This window comes from Heliangelus exortis, chromosome 3 (genome assembly GCF_036169615.1).
Source record: "Heliangelus exortis chromosome 3, bHelExo1.hap1, whole genome shotgun sequence".
NCBI lineage: Eukaryota > Metazoa > Chordata > Aves > Apodiformes > Trochilidae > Heliangelus > Heliangelus exortis.
In genome coordinates, this window is record NC_092424.1 from 23,865,669 (window position 1) to 23,880,999 (window position 15,331).

The window sequence follows — 15,331 nt, forward strand, 5'->3', positions numbered from 1 at the left end:
AAAAGAGTATTTTGTGTAAGATGCTACATTCCGCATATAAATATATAGCACAGAAAACCTGTTTCAAATTTCTTTTTCTAAACTTAGCTTATACACTATTTTGTGGTATTTTCAGCTGTGTTTATTAATAACCTTATAAAAATACTTTACTATTATGTAATTAGCACTATATCACAGAATAGGAATAACAGTAATATTGGGAAGACAGTGTTACCCATCTAAGTTTTTTTTTAAAGTTCTAGCATACATACACATAAGCTAAACATCTGAACTTTAAGTTTGAGTGGATTGAGATTGCAAATACTCGGTGCTGACCATTTCCATTTATTTATGATATTTACAAGAACTAACACATTTCAAAATAAGCAGAATTTCAGATCTGCTGAATTTCTCTAAAGGATCTACTAGAAATTACACTATTTCTTGATAAGCTGTATTTGTGTTTATTTAAGAAAAAAACCCTGAGATCAGACACAAAAACAATACTGGCTATACTAGAAAGAGTTATTAACATTTTTTTTATTTACATGTCACCAATTTGCATTTTACTTGAAAATAAATCATAGTCACTGAGAAAAGTTACACAAAACTATCCAACACAAAAAAAAAAAAAAGTTATTGAAATATAGTAACTGATGATGGTCTCATAACTGATTAAGATCTCCAGAAACATAAACTGGAGAAATCCTGTATTTAGGATAGTCACATAGCATTTGTTCATCCATTAGGGCACATTAAGCAGAAGATCTGCAATGAAAATAGCTTGAAGCGTATCAGTTTACTGTTCTAAGATGTTTCCCATACTATTTAGAGTACAGGCAAAACATTTGGATTTTTTTTTTTTTTTTTTTTAAGTGTTGGATTTATTCTGTAATTGATATAAAAATCTTTCAAAAAGTCAGATGAAGTTGCAGTGCTTTAGCTTCCTGGCAGCACTTAGGTGAGACTAAATAAAGATGTTGTACTTCAATTCCTGTGATTAGAGATGGATCACTGGCTTTGGAAAATAGTCTGAGTGCTGATCATGGGATGCAGATGAGTATCAGCCAAAGCAACCCCTCCTTTGAACTGTTTGAAAAGCCAAGTTACAACTCTGCAGTTCAGTGGAGATGTGAAAAAAGGCTACTGAAGGTATCTTTTTATGACCCTAACTCCTGCTGTTCAGTCCTTTTGATGCCTATTTGTTAGGACGGAAGTACTGAAAACACACATATTTAATCTGTATGCAAAGTCTGGTAACGACTTGTTTTAAATGTCACTGCTAACACAAGGGATTAGATTACTGCAATCGAATGCTGTGCAACAAGGTTTACTTTTGGGCTATACACGAAGTTGTAAAAAATGTGCAAGAAAACTGGCAAAAAGCCATGCAAGCTTTTAAGAGTAAATATCCTTCAAAGTACAGCAAGCTATAAAATGTTTAATGGTTATAAAGCCTAGTTGTCTTCTACAGATAGCCAATGTTACCAGCATTAGAAAGAATGCAATCTTGGAAAGAATAATGAAAATGTGGCTAACAAATTGTATTAAAAAAAAAAAAAAAAAAAACAAAACCTGAAAGTTCTTTACAGAACACAATATAGTGATATTATAAAATATGATGGAAAAATCAACAGAACAAAATGAAAAATTTCCAGACCTCTTTTTTTTTTGTTTGGTTTTTGGTTTTTGTTTGGTTTTTGTTTGTTTGTTTGTTTATTTTGTTTTCTTCCTTGTTAGAAAAATTAAAAGTGGACATATAAATGTGAATTCCACACAAATTATACCTCAGAATTAACACAGGTTTCTTCATTAGTTATAATTGAAAACAAAACCAAACATATTAGCTATTGTTCCAGTTATCCAACTAAAGTACTATGATATTATACTGGATTTATCAGTTCAGCTATACACTTGAAAACTTTAAACAAAATAAAGAAGCCTTATTGGGCTTGTTTTTCACAGGTCTGATTTAATATTCCTGTATTCTCAAATCCTGAAAATATGTAGCATTGTACTAGACTGTTACAGAATGTCCATTGTAACATTTCAATCACAGAGTTGCATTCAAAGGGTACTTATGAATCACCATATTTTCCTTGTTCCTGTTGCCACTTCTGGATTCTGAGATTCTCAAATCAACTTCAGTCCTTTCAGTCAGGCAGCTACAAATCTGCTCATTACTGGAACAGTAACTTTTTATATACATCCTTATAAATCTGGCTAAAGTACATCTGAACCTTTCTAACACATTAACTCTATTTAATTTCGATAATGTGTGTTTCAGCCTCAATTTTTGCCTTTCTTCCCTGTACCTATGTTCCACTTTGGAACGATGCCTAACAATGACCTATCAAATCTTTATCAGCTCTTAAACAGGATTTTTTTTTTAAATGTCACATTTTGCCAGATGGGTTAGTACTGACCAGAGTGAATCATCACCATTTACTCCAATATTCACTGCCATATGACATTTATTACACTCCCAGAATGCAAATTAAGGTACTCACCAATGGACCCAAAGCACAACCTTTTGCAGTACATGCCTGGACCCTGAAGGAATGCAGACTCCAAGGAGCAAGTCCATAAGCATAACAACTTAATTGTGATGAATTTTGCATGAGAACACCATCCATATACAATCCATAGCTAGTAATAACACCTACAAAACAATGTGATAGCACTCAGTATCTAAAGAGCTACAGATTTAGAAGTAAACTAATGCTACAGACATTAAGTTGGTAGTAGCAGCATTTCAAACAGTTTACACTCCCCCACTTTGAACTGCTGAAAAGCTCTCAGGTGGATTGTATCTTTTGAAGACAATTAAACTGTTTCAAAGATTAACCCTTAACAAGCTCATTTGAGCTGAATAGCAGCTAGCCACCTTGGAATAAGGAAAATTGAGCCAATTCTCTTTCACAGCCTACTCTGCATATGGCTATCACAACAAGAACTGGAAAGACACAAAAAATCATCTCAAATCTTATCAGCTTTAGATTTCAAGGGGAAAAAAAAAAAAAAAAAAAAAAAAAAAAAAGTTATCTAAAATAAAATTGAAAAATAGAAGGAAAACTCAGACCAGTGCTATAACAAAAATAAATCAGTAACAAATTATTTTGTCACACAAAACACCTTATTGATATTCATTCTTGTCAGCAATTATCTCAGGTTTTCTGCATTTTGGCAACAACATACTTCATTAAATTGGGGTAGGGTTTTTTAGGAAAACAATTTTACTCCCTTTTCTGAATAACAATAAAAAATAATATGGATTGCTTTTTCCTTCTCAGTATGCTGTAGAAAAACTCCTGAAGTAAACTACGCCTTACCTATTCAATCTAAAGAAATAAAACATATTTGCAAATTAAACCCAAATGTCAGCAAGATTTTAGATGAGTACAAAATGGTCCTTCTTGTGTAATTGGTTAATCCTAACTCAAAATTGCATGTGAACTCATTTAAAGGAAATCTAAATCTTTGTTCTTCTGATGTCACATAGCATAGATCCTGTACAGATCATATATACACAGTGTTTTTAATTTAATGAACTTAAGCCTGATTCTTACAGATACAGATTTTCTTATATCTCAGCAGTTGAGCTTGGAAAGGAATCCTTTTTCTCATGGCTATTCCTCCATCTTTCTCACTTCTGAATATTCTTTTTAAAACTCTAGTAAATATGAAATACTAAAGACAACAACTGCAAAGCTATAGGATTCATTAGAAGTGAGTTCAGTTAGGAGGATGCTTTCTAATCTTCCCATTATAGAAAACATCTTCATATTCAAAAAATATTGCTCTGTTTATCTTTCCTATATTGTTTGAAACTACACTGGGCAAGATTCTGTTTGAAATTGAGAAAAGATTTTTCCCCTCTACTGAATGGAGAAACACTTCATAAATAAAAGCATATACACAACTGTTTCAGCTGAGCTTTGAAGAGTTACATTTTGAAAGATTTATATGCTAAAGCAACGAAGAGCTGAGTATGGTGAAGTGATTCACAGACTCCTTGGTCCATTTCTCTTCTAGAAAAGCAAGAGGCTAAACTCCAGTTAGCAAAGATGTGTGTACTAGTAGCACTAACCCTCTAAAGTAATTGACAAATCATTATTAATTCCTGTGATAATATGGTAATAGCAAAAATTCTAATGGCATCATTTGATAATAATATGGGTGCCAAATGAACATCTATGAGATCCCCACTGTAAGTGACTATTAATTACCTGGACCATTATTGTAAAGTGTTCCTGCAACCACAGCACTATTTGGCATCTTGCTTATCAACACTGTGAGCTCGTTAGTCCTGCCAGTACTGTCAGAGAACAATCATCTCTAACAAGCTGATACAATTTTCCTTGTGCCTTTGTCTTACATGACTCTGATGGAGAAAATCACAGAATGAAAAGAAAGAAGTACATTTCAGAATGAAAGGGCTAGTAGTCTGACTTTTGAATGTGAAGACAGTTTTCTAAGTTAGGCAAGAATTGGTTTTGGCCAGGGATAAATAACTTAGCCTCTTATTTCACCACTTTATGTTTCCAAAGCATACTAAAAAGAAAAGCTGTAAGTCAGACCAAAGTTTACTCACTTCTCAAGGCTTGCTACATATTCCTAAAGTTTATGATCCATGAAACATTAAAGAGTATAGCACATTTTTGTGACTTATACGGCTTTATGAGTTAGAATGAAAAGATGTGGTTCCTCCGTAATTACTAAGTCTAGTAGATAGACTAAAACTTGGTTTAACTGAAGACAAAATCTCTATTGACTAAAATGCATTTATGCTTCACTTTTGAAAATAAACCCAACAATGCAAATGAAGGTTAAACTGAAGAAAATTACACACTCTTTCCTTTTTCTTTCTCCTCTTCTGTCCCTGGGTAAGGCTAGACAATCTGTCAGTGATATTCCAGATATTGAAGACGAAAAGAACTGTAAAGGCTACAAGCGCTTTACTCTTAAAGTACAATCCAGAGGTCAAATCTTAAGCAAATATATTTTTACTTACATCAGTTTTCCTGGATACAAACACAAGTAGCCTCTCACAAGTAAAAGAATTTGCAGGAACAGGTACTGGATTAGTTCAATGATTAATTTTATAAATTAATTTTTACTGTACCTGGTATTTCCAAAAAAAATACCATATAATGCTGGAAGATCCAGTCCAGATCTTAATTTTATCTATGATTCTGTGAAGTTTTTGAGAAGTGACCACCTAAGGAAAATTTTCAGTGGTGAAAAGATATGAGGTGGATGGATTTTAAAAGAGAAGACCTTAAGCTATATGCAAGGCTATAATGGATGTGTTCTGAAGAACATATGGCTCTTTACTGAGGTGACTAGAATAGCAAAGGCTCTGAAGAACATGTCTGATGCCACATGTCATTTCACAAGCCTCTTCATACCTTAACCTCAACTAAATGGTCAATATTGTTTTTGTCACACTATCTACATATGTGACATGCACGTGCTAGAAATAGAGGGGTGTTCTGCTGTAAAGTAACATAACTCTGGGCCAAGTCCCATCAACATTTTTATTGATGGTTTGAAAATAAGACAAAAGGAAATGTGTTTATTACAAATCTATTCAGCATATCATCTTCCATATATCTTTTTTTCCTGACAGATAAATGGCATTTCTGGAGCAACTTTTAGCAAAGAACTAGGTGTATCTTTTACTATTCTCTGCAAAATGAAAAATTTTCACAAACTAGTGCAAATTGGCCCTCAATTCACCAAAAATGGAATCCAGAAATTAAATATTCATGTTTGGATTACATTAGCCTGTGACCTCTAAGTCTTCCTTTATCTCACAGCTTGACTCCCGCATTGCAGCATCTTTATAAGGAAGCCAAGTAGTCTTTAATCCTATTTGCCACCTTTGGCCTCATGGATAGCATATTAATCCCCTTTAACTTTTTTCCAATTTATGGCTGGGCCCCACATATATAAATAGAGCATAGTAACCTCTATGCTGTACAAACCCCAGTCAGCCTGCACACCCATTCAACACCAACAGCAGCTTATAGACTTCCTCATCCCATAGAAATACACAGTAATTTCTGTCCTATAGTATCAGAAGAAAGGAGGAGGAAGATAAAAGAATAGCCCCAGAGATTTACTAAGGAGATAAAAATTTATGATATGCAAATCTTTGCAACTCTGAGGTCTCCACCTGAAACACTTTGTTCAGTAATTTCAGAAAGCACTACTTACACCTACTACACTGAAACTCACTAGTTTTCGACCAATGAGGACAAAATTGGGAAGCATTTTCTAACTTTCTAGAAAATTAAAAAAAAAAAAAAAAAGCTACATTTCAACTGACTATGAGAAAACACCAGTAAAATGCTGAAATAAGAAAATTTAATGGACAGTTCCTTCTGCTGGCCTTTCTCATATTTCAGTCTTCTCAACTATATTTTTCAGCCACCTACACAGTTTTAAAATACTGACAGAGAGAGCGATTATAAATGACATGGCCACTAGGCAGCCCAAAAGATATGCTGAGATTGAACAAAATAAAGTTACTCAACAATGCATGCTCTCCTGATTAAGCAGTGAAAAGTTTTAGAGTGTATTTTTTTTTTTGAAAAAAAAACAACCTGTATTTATGAAATAAGAAAAGGGATGGAAATAGGAAATTGGAAAGAAAGAAATAGAATGGGAAAATGTGTTATTATCTATATGATCTTTTTGAAACTCCAAAAAAAGTGGAGAACAATTAGAGAGAATTTGCATATCCCTTCTTGACCATTGTACAACTGTAAGCATGCTATGGTGAAAAAAAAAATTCCTCTAATTCTCTCGCTGCCAAATGCTCATGAGATAGTAATTCTTCTACTCTTACCCATTCAGCAAGAGCTCACAGGTAAAAAGCAGCAGGACAGGACAGTGGCAGCTGACTTCACTGAGTCTCTTCCATCAGTTGTGGCTCTCAGGAAAACCCTTTAACAGCAATCTGCATGGTATCCACATACCACAAAAAAAATAACAACATTCGCAAGGGAAAAATACTCTATGGACTTCAAATACTAGGATGATGTGAAAATATCAGAGAATATATTTGAAGGGAAAAATACATACAGGACACCTACACAGGGAGTATTCAGGATTACAGAGGAGTGGACTATATGACAGATTAGGTAATTACATAACTGCATTGTTCAAAATCCCTATATAGACATCAATAGAGTTGTCACTAAGGTTTTCAAAACCTCTGGTTGCCATGGATGAAGGGACAAGGGACAGAAGAATATAACTTCTCTTATAAAGCTTTTCTAAATCTTATCACATCTTTTGTTCATCCAGTTCAGATGAACTAAAGAGCTGATTATTGTGTTTCATAGAATCATTTAGGCTGTAAATTACCTTTAACACCTTCAGGTCTAACCTTTAACCTACCACTGCAAAATCCACCACTACACATCTTTTTAACTTTCCAGGACTGGTGATTCATCTGCTTCCCTTGCCAGTTCCCTTTCAGTGAAATGCCCAATCTAAACCTCCCCTGGCAGAACTTGAGCATGTTTCTTCTTTTCCTATCATTTAATACTCAGGAGAAGAGAACAACACCCACCTCACTACAGCCTCCTTTCAGGTAGTTGGAGAAAGAGATAAGGTCTCCCTTCAGCTTCCTTTTCTCCAGGCTGAACAATCCCAGTTGCCCACCCTGTTCCTCACAGGGCTTGTGCTCTAGACCCTTCACCAGCTTCATTACCCTTCTCTTGACACACTCAACATTCTCTTCTAGTGAGGGGCCCAGAACTGAACACTATGTTGAGGGGCAGCCTTACCAGTGCCAAGTACAGGAGAACAATTACTTCACTAGTTCTGCTGGCCACACTATTTTTGATACGAGCCTTCTTGGCCAGCTAGCCACACTGCTGTCTCAAATTCAGCCTGCAATACCCCCAGATCCTTTCCACTGGGCATCTTTCCAGCCACTCTTCCCTAAGCCTGTAGTGTTCCCTGGGGTTGCTGAGACCCAAGTGCTGAGCTTTGTTGAGCCTCAAGAAATTGACCTTGGCCAATGATCCAGCTTGTCCAGACACCCCTGCAGAGCCTTCCTACTCTCAGGCAGATCAACACTCCCATCCAACTTGGTGATGTCTGGAATAGTTTAAAAGGAGAATCAACCTATATGTAGTGATATGAATGATATATTAACAACAAGATACAGGTGCAATACTCACATCTAGAGTATGTGTTCAGTTCTGGGCTCCCCAGTTCAAGAGGGACAGGGATATACCAGAAAGGGTCCAACTGTGGGCTACAAGGATGATCAGTGGAACATCTGTCATATGAGAAAAAGGTAGGAGACCTGGGGCTGTTTAGTCGGGAGAAGACAAGACTGAGAGGAAATTTTAATAATGCTTACAAATATCTGAAGGGCAGGGATCTAGAAGAAGGGGCCAGCGTCTCTTCAGGGGTGCTCTGTGACAGGATGAGGGGCAAGGGACAACCACTTCACTATAAGGAAAAATTTTTTTACTGTAAAGGTGACAGAGCACTGGAACAGGCTGCCCAGAGAGGTTGTGGAGTCTCCTCTTTTATAGACTTTCAAGACCCACCTGGGCATGTTTCTTTGTGATCTGCCCTAGGTGATCCTGCTTTAGCAGCAGAATTGGATAAAATGATCTACAGAGGCCCCTTCCTATCCTTAGCATTCTGTGATTTTATGACTCCATGAAATTTAGTCATGTATTCCAAACTTTTAATTGTCTTACAGGAAGCTTATGGAAATTTATTTATCAAACTATAGGTCTCTATCCTGTGCTGTTGACACATACATTATAAATATAAGTGTGTATTTATATTTGATCAGTTAAAATATTCTCTAAACTATTTGGTTCTTTTCCGACAACACAAAGATTACAGGATCAGGTCTTGATGTGAACTATCACACATAAAAGATGCTGATTTCATTGAACATCATTCAGACACATGGCATCCCTGCCTCCTTTCCTCCCCTTTTTTCCCCCTTCCTTTTCCCTTCCTCCTTTGCCTTCCTCTAAGCCTTTGCAACATATGCTTATAGGACTTCAGAAACAGGGTTAGAAGATTTTTAATGGGCTAGGAAGCAAAATTTTCCAATATAACTCTCATACAAAGACACAAAAATTATCAAATTCATTATCTAACAGCAGATGACATACTTCTGTTTCTTTCTAAAATTAATGCAAAACCTTACAAAATATTACACACAAGTAGCTCTAAAATCACCAGTTTTGGGGGAATCATTTAAAGTTCCTTTCAGTAAAGTTGTTCAAGTAGGATGTGTTCTGCCACAACTAAAAGCAGGGAAAACTTGGAGGCAAAAACCAAAATACATGTAAAATCACGGTACGAAATAGCTTATATATAACAATATGATAAGCCAGTGAAGAAAAACATTCCTATTGCTTTAAATTCAATTATTTCGGCGTGGCTTTATCTTTTGTGATTTCAACTGTTACATTCATGATAATAAAATCAAGGGGAATCTCAAGGGCATATGATACTATTAAAAATGTAAAATTTGTCCAGAAGTTTTACACACCTATTTCAGAATGGAAAATATTTCCAAACAAAAGAAAGTATTTTATTTCCACAGCCATGGAAATGTACACCTTCAAGATGACTACAAAGAACACAAATCTAATTATTATTGCATATCAATTAATGTAAAAGAAATTGATGTTTTATTGGAGGGTGAAATTAATATCTTAGACTGATATTGTTCAAGAATGCCTATTCCTCAGCCCAGTTGTCCTGGAAAACATTAAACAATGAGATGTAGTACACAAGAACTATCAAAAGGGAGCACTTTTGAGCCACTGTAACTGTACGATAAGCAGAAAACCACAGTCTAGCTGCAGACAATGATACTATCTCAGGTATTTTATGTGCTAAAATGATCATTAAAAATTAAGCACCACATATAAGCTGCCATTTAGAATATTAATTTACCTTTACTAATCATCTTTTTAACTTGAGGCTAAAAGAGTTCACTTACCATTCGGATACTCAGGCTTAGTCCATGAGATGTTAAAGGAGTCAGATGAATAAGACTGGGCTTTTGGAGCAGCAACACCTTCTGGTGTACTCTCATCTGTTAAAACTGTGCTAGCTTCGCTTATTGAACATCCACCTCCAGTGCAAGCCTTAAAATATGATTCAAAACAAAAACATTTCAATATAATACCAATACTTTTAGCAATTTTTTTTTTTTTGTAAAGTTTTATCATTTTTACATCCTTAAATTTAGTAAGTCTGTGCTTTTCATAGAAGATCCTTTTCTTAGCATAGATTTTTTTTACGTTTTTCTTAAATCACAAGATATGGAACTCATTACACTTAACTTTAAGGTATAATATAGCTAAAACCTTGTACTGATGTTTGATTCACAGCATTTTGCATTTGACTGAGTCATAATCACAATTAGTTTTCAACTGCTTTTGCACCTGTACTTGAAGAAAATTACAGTACAATATATCATTTACAGTGCAAAAACTCTTCTGGAATCTACTGAAAAAAGTTCAAGTTCCTAAAAGTTCAAGATGGAATATACTGAACTTGCAACAGACTTACAAAATTATCTCAATGAACAGATCCTGAGAAAAAAAAATGTCATGCAGACAGATCTGCACTTCATGACAACACGGAGTGATGTGCAGATGCAGTTAAAATACTGAAAAAAACACTTTATTATAAATCAATATGTAACAGTTATTAATATATGTTTATGGCTAACAACATAAAATAATTTGTAGTTCAGTTACCAAAGAAGAAAAGACTGATAACATGATTTTTATATTTTGCTTGATTATGAAACCATAATAGGAAAGAAAATGTGCATATTGTCCCATATAACAGGCTTTTAAAGGTTTACGTGCACAAAAATAAGACTAAACAGTGATAGTCCTTACATGTACTGATTTTCCAAAGACTTGCTCTGAAATCAATGACAAGAGACAGAATTTCTTAGAAATTAAAAAAATATACAAGAATATATAAACTCTGTGTTGGATTTCAATTTTTTTGTTTGTTTGTTTATTTCAATTTTATTGCTTAGCAATAAAATAAAGCAAAACCTAATTCAGCAATGACTCAGATTCAGATATATTCCTCATAAAAACTTATGGGATCACCTCTGTTTTTAGGAATTGACTGTCTGCTGAAGTGGACATGTAGCTCACTCTGCATCATCAACACACAAAGGAAAAATAAGCCTGCTGTCCAGATTTCCAGGAATAATACATTTCACTCAGTCTAGTATATTTTATTGAAAAGGATTAGCTTGAATTTCCCATTTCTCAGTATGTTTCAAATGAGAGAGCAGTCAACATATTTTCTATCCCACTTAAAAAGGGTACACTAGCCCCACAGGTAAAAATAAGAAATGTTTGTAAGTGAGAGGCTATTTTATACACCAAGTTGGTTTTGATTTCACTGGAAATTATACTCCCAACACAAGTACGGAATGACTGCCTGTGTTTTGTCTGGGCTATCAGATAAAGGTAAAAGAAAGCAATCTCAGTTTTGGGAAAGTCCAAAAATGGCATTCACCTTAAACATCATTTTAAATGTATATATATATACATATATATATATATATATGTATAAACACTAGTCAGCTTAGACAGATACTCAGATAACTGTTAGGATTTTGATAAGGAAAATATTTAAGAACATCATCTTTCCAGCAAAGGTAGAGTGTTCTTCAAATTATTTCACTTCTGCTGGCTCATGAAGAAACCAAAAAGACCAGCTCTGGAAGACCTCTTCTGCATACCTTCCTTTTTGCCTTGCTAACCAATTTCTGCTGAGCCCTCTTCAGTAGTGGAGGGCTTTTCCATTCAAGGGCTCAGAAACAGCAGCCTTCCTAATAATTTTTTTTCTTGAATTTCATGAAGATCATTTTTTTAATCTCTAAAACTTGCTGGGGTATGACATTTCTGATTCTTCTAATGAAGATTTCTTCTAAAAGAAAGATCATTTACATTTTAAAGTATTGGGATTTTTTGATCAGCGTATTCAAATGGAATGGACATTGATGGGACTCTGGCAATCCCATCCAGTGATGCTCAAAGCCATGAAATTCTACACCTAGATCAAGGCACATTGTGCCCCTCTGAACATCACTGAGCAACAGATTTGAGGGAAAATTTGCTAAAATACCAAAGCACCTAAAGAGTCTGTGAAAGATACAAACAAGACACTACACAACAATCCTTCAAGCTGGTACCTAAACTAGTTTGCCACCCACAAAGCACACCCATGAGGAGATACCAGCTTAACCATTAAATCACAAAAGCACTCAAGTCATACAAATGGGTGTGCCACCCCAGCTACTAAATGCTGCCTTTCAGCTTTTTATTTGGTTTCAGATTGGCCTGGCTCTTAGTCATCCAGATTAGAAAAAATGAACAAAACAAAAGCAAGTTTTTTAGCACTAATCCATGGAGAAATGACCTTAAAACTTATCAGCTGATTTTTAGAAAGAAGCCTCAGATTAATTTATAAAAGCTGTTGCATTGATTTTAGAAAGCATTTGGTACATATTAAATAGTAATAAACTCTGAAAATTGATAACAGCATACACAGATAAACATTTTCTTAACTTTATTTAATGTGCTTATAGTAGCAAGTCACAGAAAAGTTAAAACCAGCGGTCTTTTAGATGCTGAAAGTTCTGATGATGAGGATTTGGATTCCTGTGTTTAAAGATGCAAATTTTTATACCTCAACATCCAATTTATCACATAGCCCAAAACCAGTATTTGCATGGAAACGAAATAATATTATTATTACCTGTGAAACAAAACAAAAACAAAATGTTCTAGTGGATAAAAATGTTTCATTCTAACAAAAAAAAAAAAAAAAAAACAAAAAACAGGAATACTTCAGTTAAGTTTCCAGAGTTGAAGGCAACCCATTGGTGTCTTTACTTTAAAAGTTGTATTGAAATGCAGCTTAAGTTTTATGTGAAAAACTAAATAATTTAATTTCTTTCCAGGTGCATGAGTTTTAATAGGGTTTTTTTGTTGTTGTTGAGGTTTATCTTGGTTTCGTTTTATTTCATCAAGTATAAAATCTGACCATGCTTAAGCTTCATAACTCGTAAAGTTCTAAATACAGTGGTAAGTTCTAAATACAGTGCATCCTAATGTTTTAAGAAAGCTATCACACCTGAAAGACATGGTGTATTTCATGCACTTTTAGACTTACCATTTTCAAACTTCAAGGAAATTTAGTTCTAACCTGCCTATCAGAGACCCTTTGCTTTTTATCCAGGTAAATTTTACTATCTTCATCACCAGAAAAAATTCTCTTTGCTTAGTTTCTGGTTTTTGTTTTTGTTTTTTCCACTGCTGCAATGCAATTTAAAAAAAAAAACCAACCCAAAACAGAACAAAAAATTAGAAATAAAATATAAAGATCAAAGTTTCATATCATAGAATCCTAGAGGTTGGAAGGGACCTCGAAAAATCATCTATTCCAACCCCCCCTGCCAGAGCAGGGCCACCTAGAGTACATCGCATAGGATACATCGCATTTCCTAAAAACGTTATCAGTACATTTCAGCTAGAAAAGCTGTACATGTTGATGAAGTAAAAACCAAGTCCACAACACTTCTTTTTTTTAACCATATTTCAAGACAGAGACACCAAAAGAGGCAGTCCCAGTTGCTCTCCATATCCTAGCCAAAAATACTGCTTTGTGCCCACAGGCACAGGACCTGGGCAGGAGCAGAGAACTGCTGTGGCATAGTGAAGGAGAGCACACATTCTTTTAATAGTCCAACTTGGTTATAAAGGCATAAAATGCTTCTAAAATTTTGGACGTGGTGCTATTTTATATGCCATACAATTTTCTATGTGGAAATATCTAGGCACAAATGAATTAATTTCAACATGAATCTAAGCATTAATTAGACTGAATATCCTTGTTTTTCAAGTTCAAGTTAGATCCTTATCATTACCTGAAGGTAGTTTATTTTTTGTGGTATAATATTTAGAACATTCACAAGCATGTTAAGAAAAAATGAATGCATACCCAGTCTACATAAATGTAAATTTATTCATAATCAAGAGCAGAATATTTTTCTATGGCATTTATCAAAGTGAATATCCTTATATAGGTATTGTTATAAAATGAACAGTGTGTTTAAAACAAGGGACAATCCCCTGTTTTTATGCACATATTTTCAGGTTTGTTAGTGAGCTGAAGCTGTCCATTTCATCAGAAAATAAAACCAGAGATAAAGAAATGCTATGAAAACAAGGTCTTTTAAAATATTTGAATAAACAAACTTCTACTTCACACTGAACATTTTTCCTCCCTCCTATTTCCTTCTATATACAGATTTTATGAAGAAAGAGCAAATTATCATGGTACAAAATATGAAAGTCTAACATTTTCAAATATATTCATTCAACATTTGCTTGTAAGCTGGGGGGATGAGACATTTTCTGAATATTTCATATATTTCTAGTAAATTTTCTGTTAGTTATCATTCAACTTATCTTTGAAGAAAATCTGTATTTACATTACATACATATTTTTTTGAAAGTCTGTTTGGAAAAGAGACCAAAGCAACTTACTGTTGCACAGGATGGCTCATCTACTTTAATTTCAGAAAGAAGAGGCTAAACAAAGTGAACACATGAACCATTAGCTATTTATGATATTAAAAAAATCAGAACTATTTTCACTATTTTGCACCTATACTACACATCTTTAAAACTTACAGCTAGTTTTATGAAGTATTTAGTACCCGGGAAAAGCTGCTGAATAGTAAAATCCAGAAAAGGTTCTGTGCTGTTATAGATTACATTCCACTTTGTAAAATTCTGCTCATTGTTGGCAATATAAATTACATAGCGATCTAGGATTCCATTTACTTCTAGTGGTTCTTTCCATCTGCAAATAAAAACAAAATCTGATTAAGACCTGCAAAGATCAGATTGTACTAAAAAATGCTTTGTTTAGCCTCATGGGATTTACTTTAAGAATTGGAAAACATCCATGAAAATAAATTTAAGGCATACACCTGATGCAGCATTTGTACTCAATAGATAAATTATTACAGTAACACACAAAGCAGAGACTACAAAATGGGAATATCACCAGAGCATTCCTTGCACTGAAGTTTGCAGAGGCTATGCCCATATGTAGGTTATACTGATTGCGTAAAGACAAATGGAAATTAAGTTGGCAAGTGATAATCAGAAGGTTCACAGAACCACTAAACTAATCACTTCTATGCATTTAATCATAATAAATTTAATTTTATGTCACAAACCCTTCTCCTGATTGAACTCAATGAAATTCTTGAATAAACTGATGCACTATTGTGTTG

The 15,331-nt window shown here is 34.3% G+C and overlaps 1 protein-coding gene across 1 annotated transcript in view; it reads right to left on the bottom strand.

The window, feature by feature from the left end:
* The window catches only part of USH2A (usherin), a 385,338-nt gene that overhangs the window by 188,072 nt on the left and 181,935 nt on the right, over nucleotides 1–15,331 (bottom strand). Inside the window, exons 33-35 of the mRNA XM_071739639.1 lie at nucleotides 14,721–14,892; nucleotides 9,983–10,130; nucleotides 2,490–2,641 (exon numbers count right to left, since the gene is read on the bottom strand). Of these exons, the coding sequence (XP_071595740.1) occupies nucleotides 2,490–2,641; nucleotides 9,983–10,130; nucleotides 14,721–14,892 (472 nt within the window). The remainder of the gene's footprint in view (nucleotides 1–2,489; nucleotides 2,642–9,982; nucleotides 10,131–14,720; nucleotides 14,893–15,331) is intronic.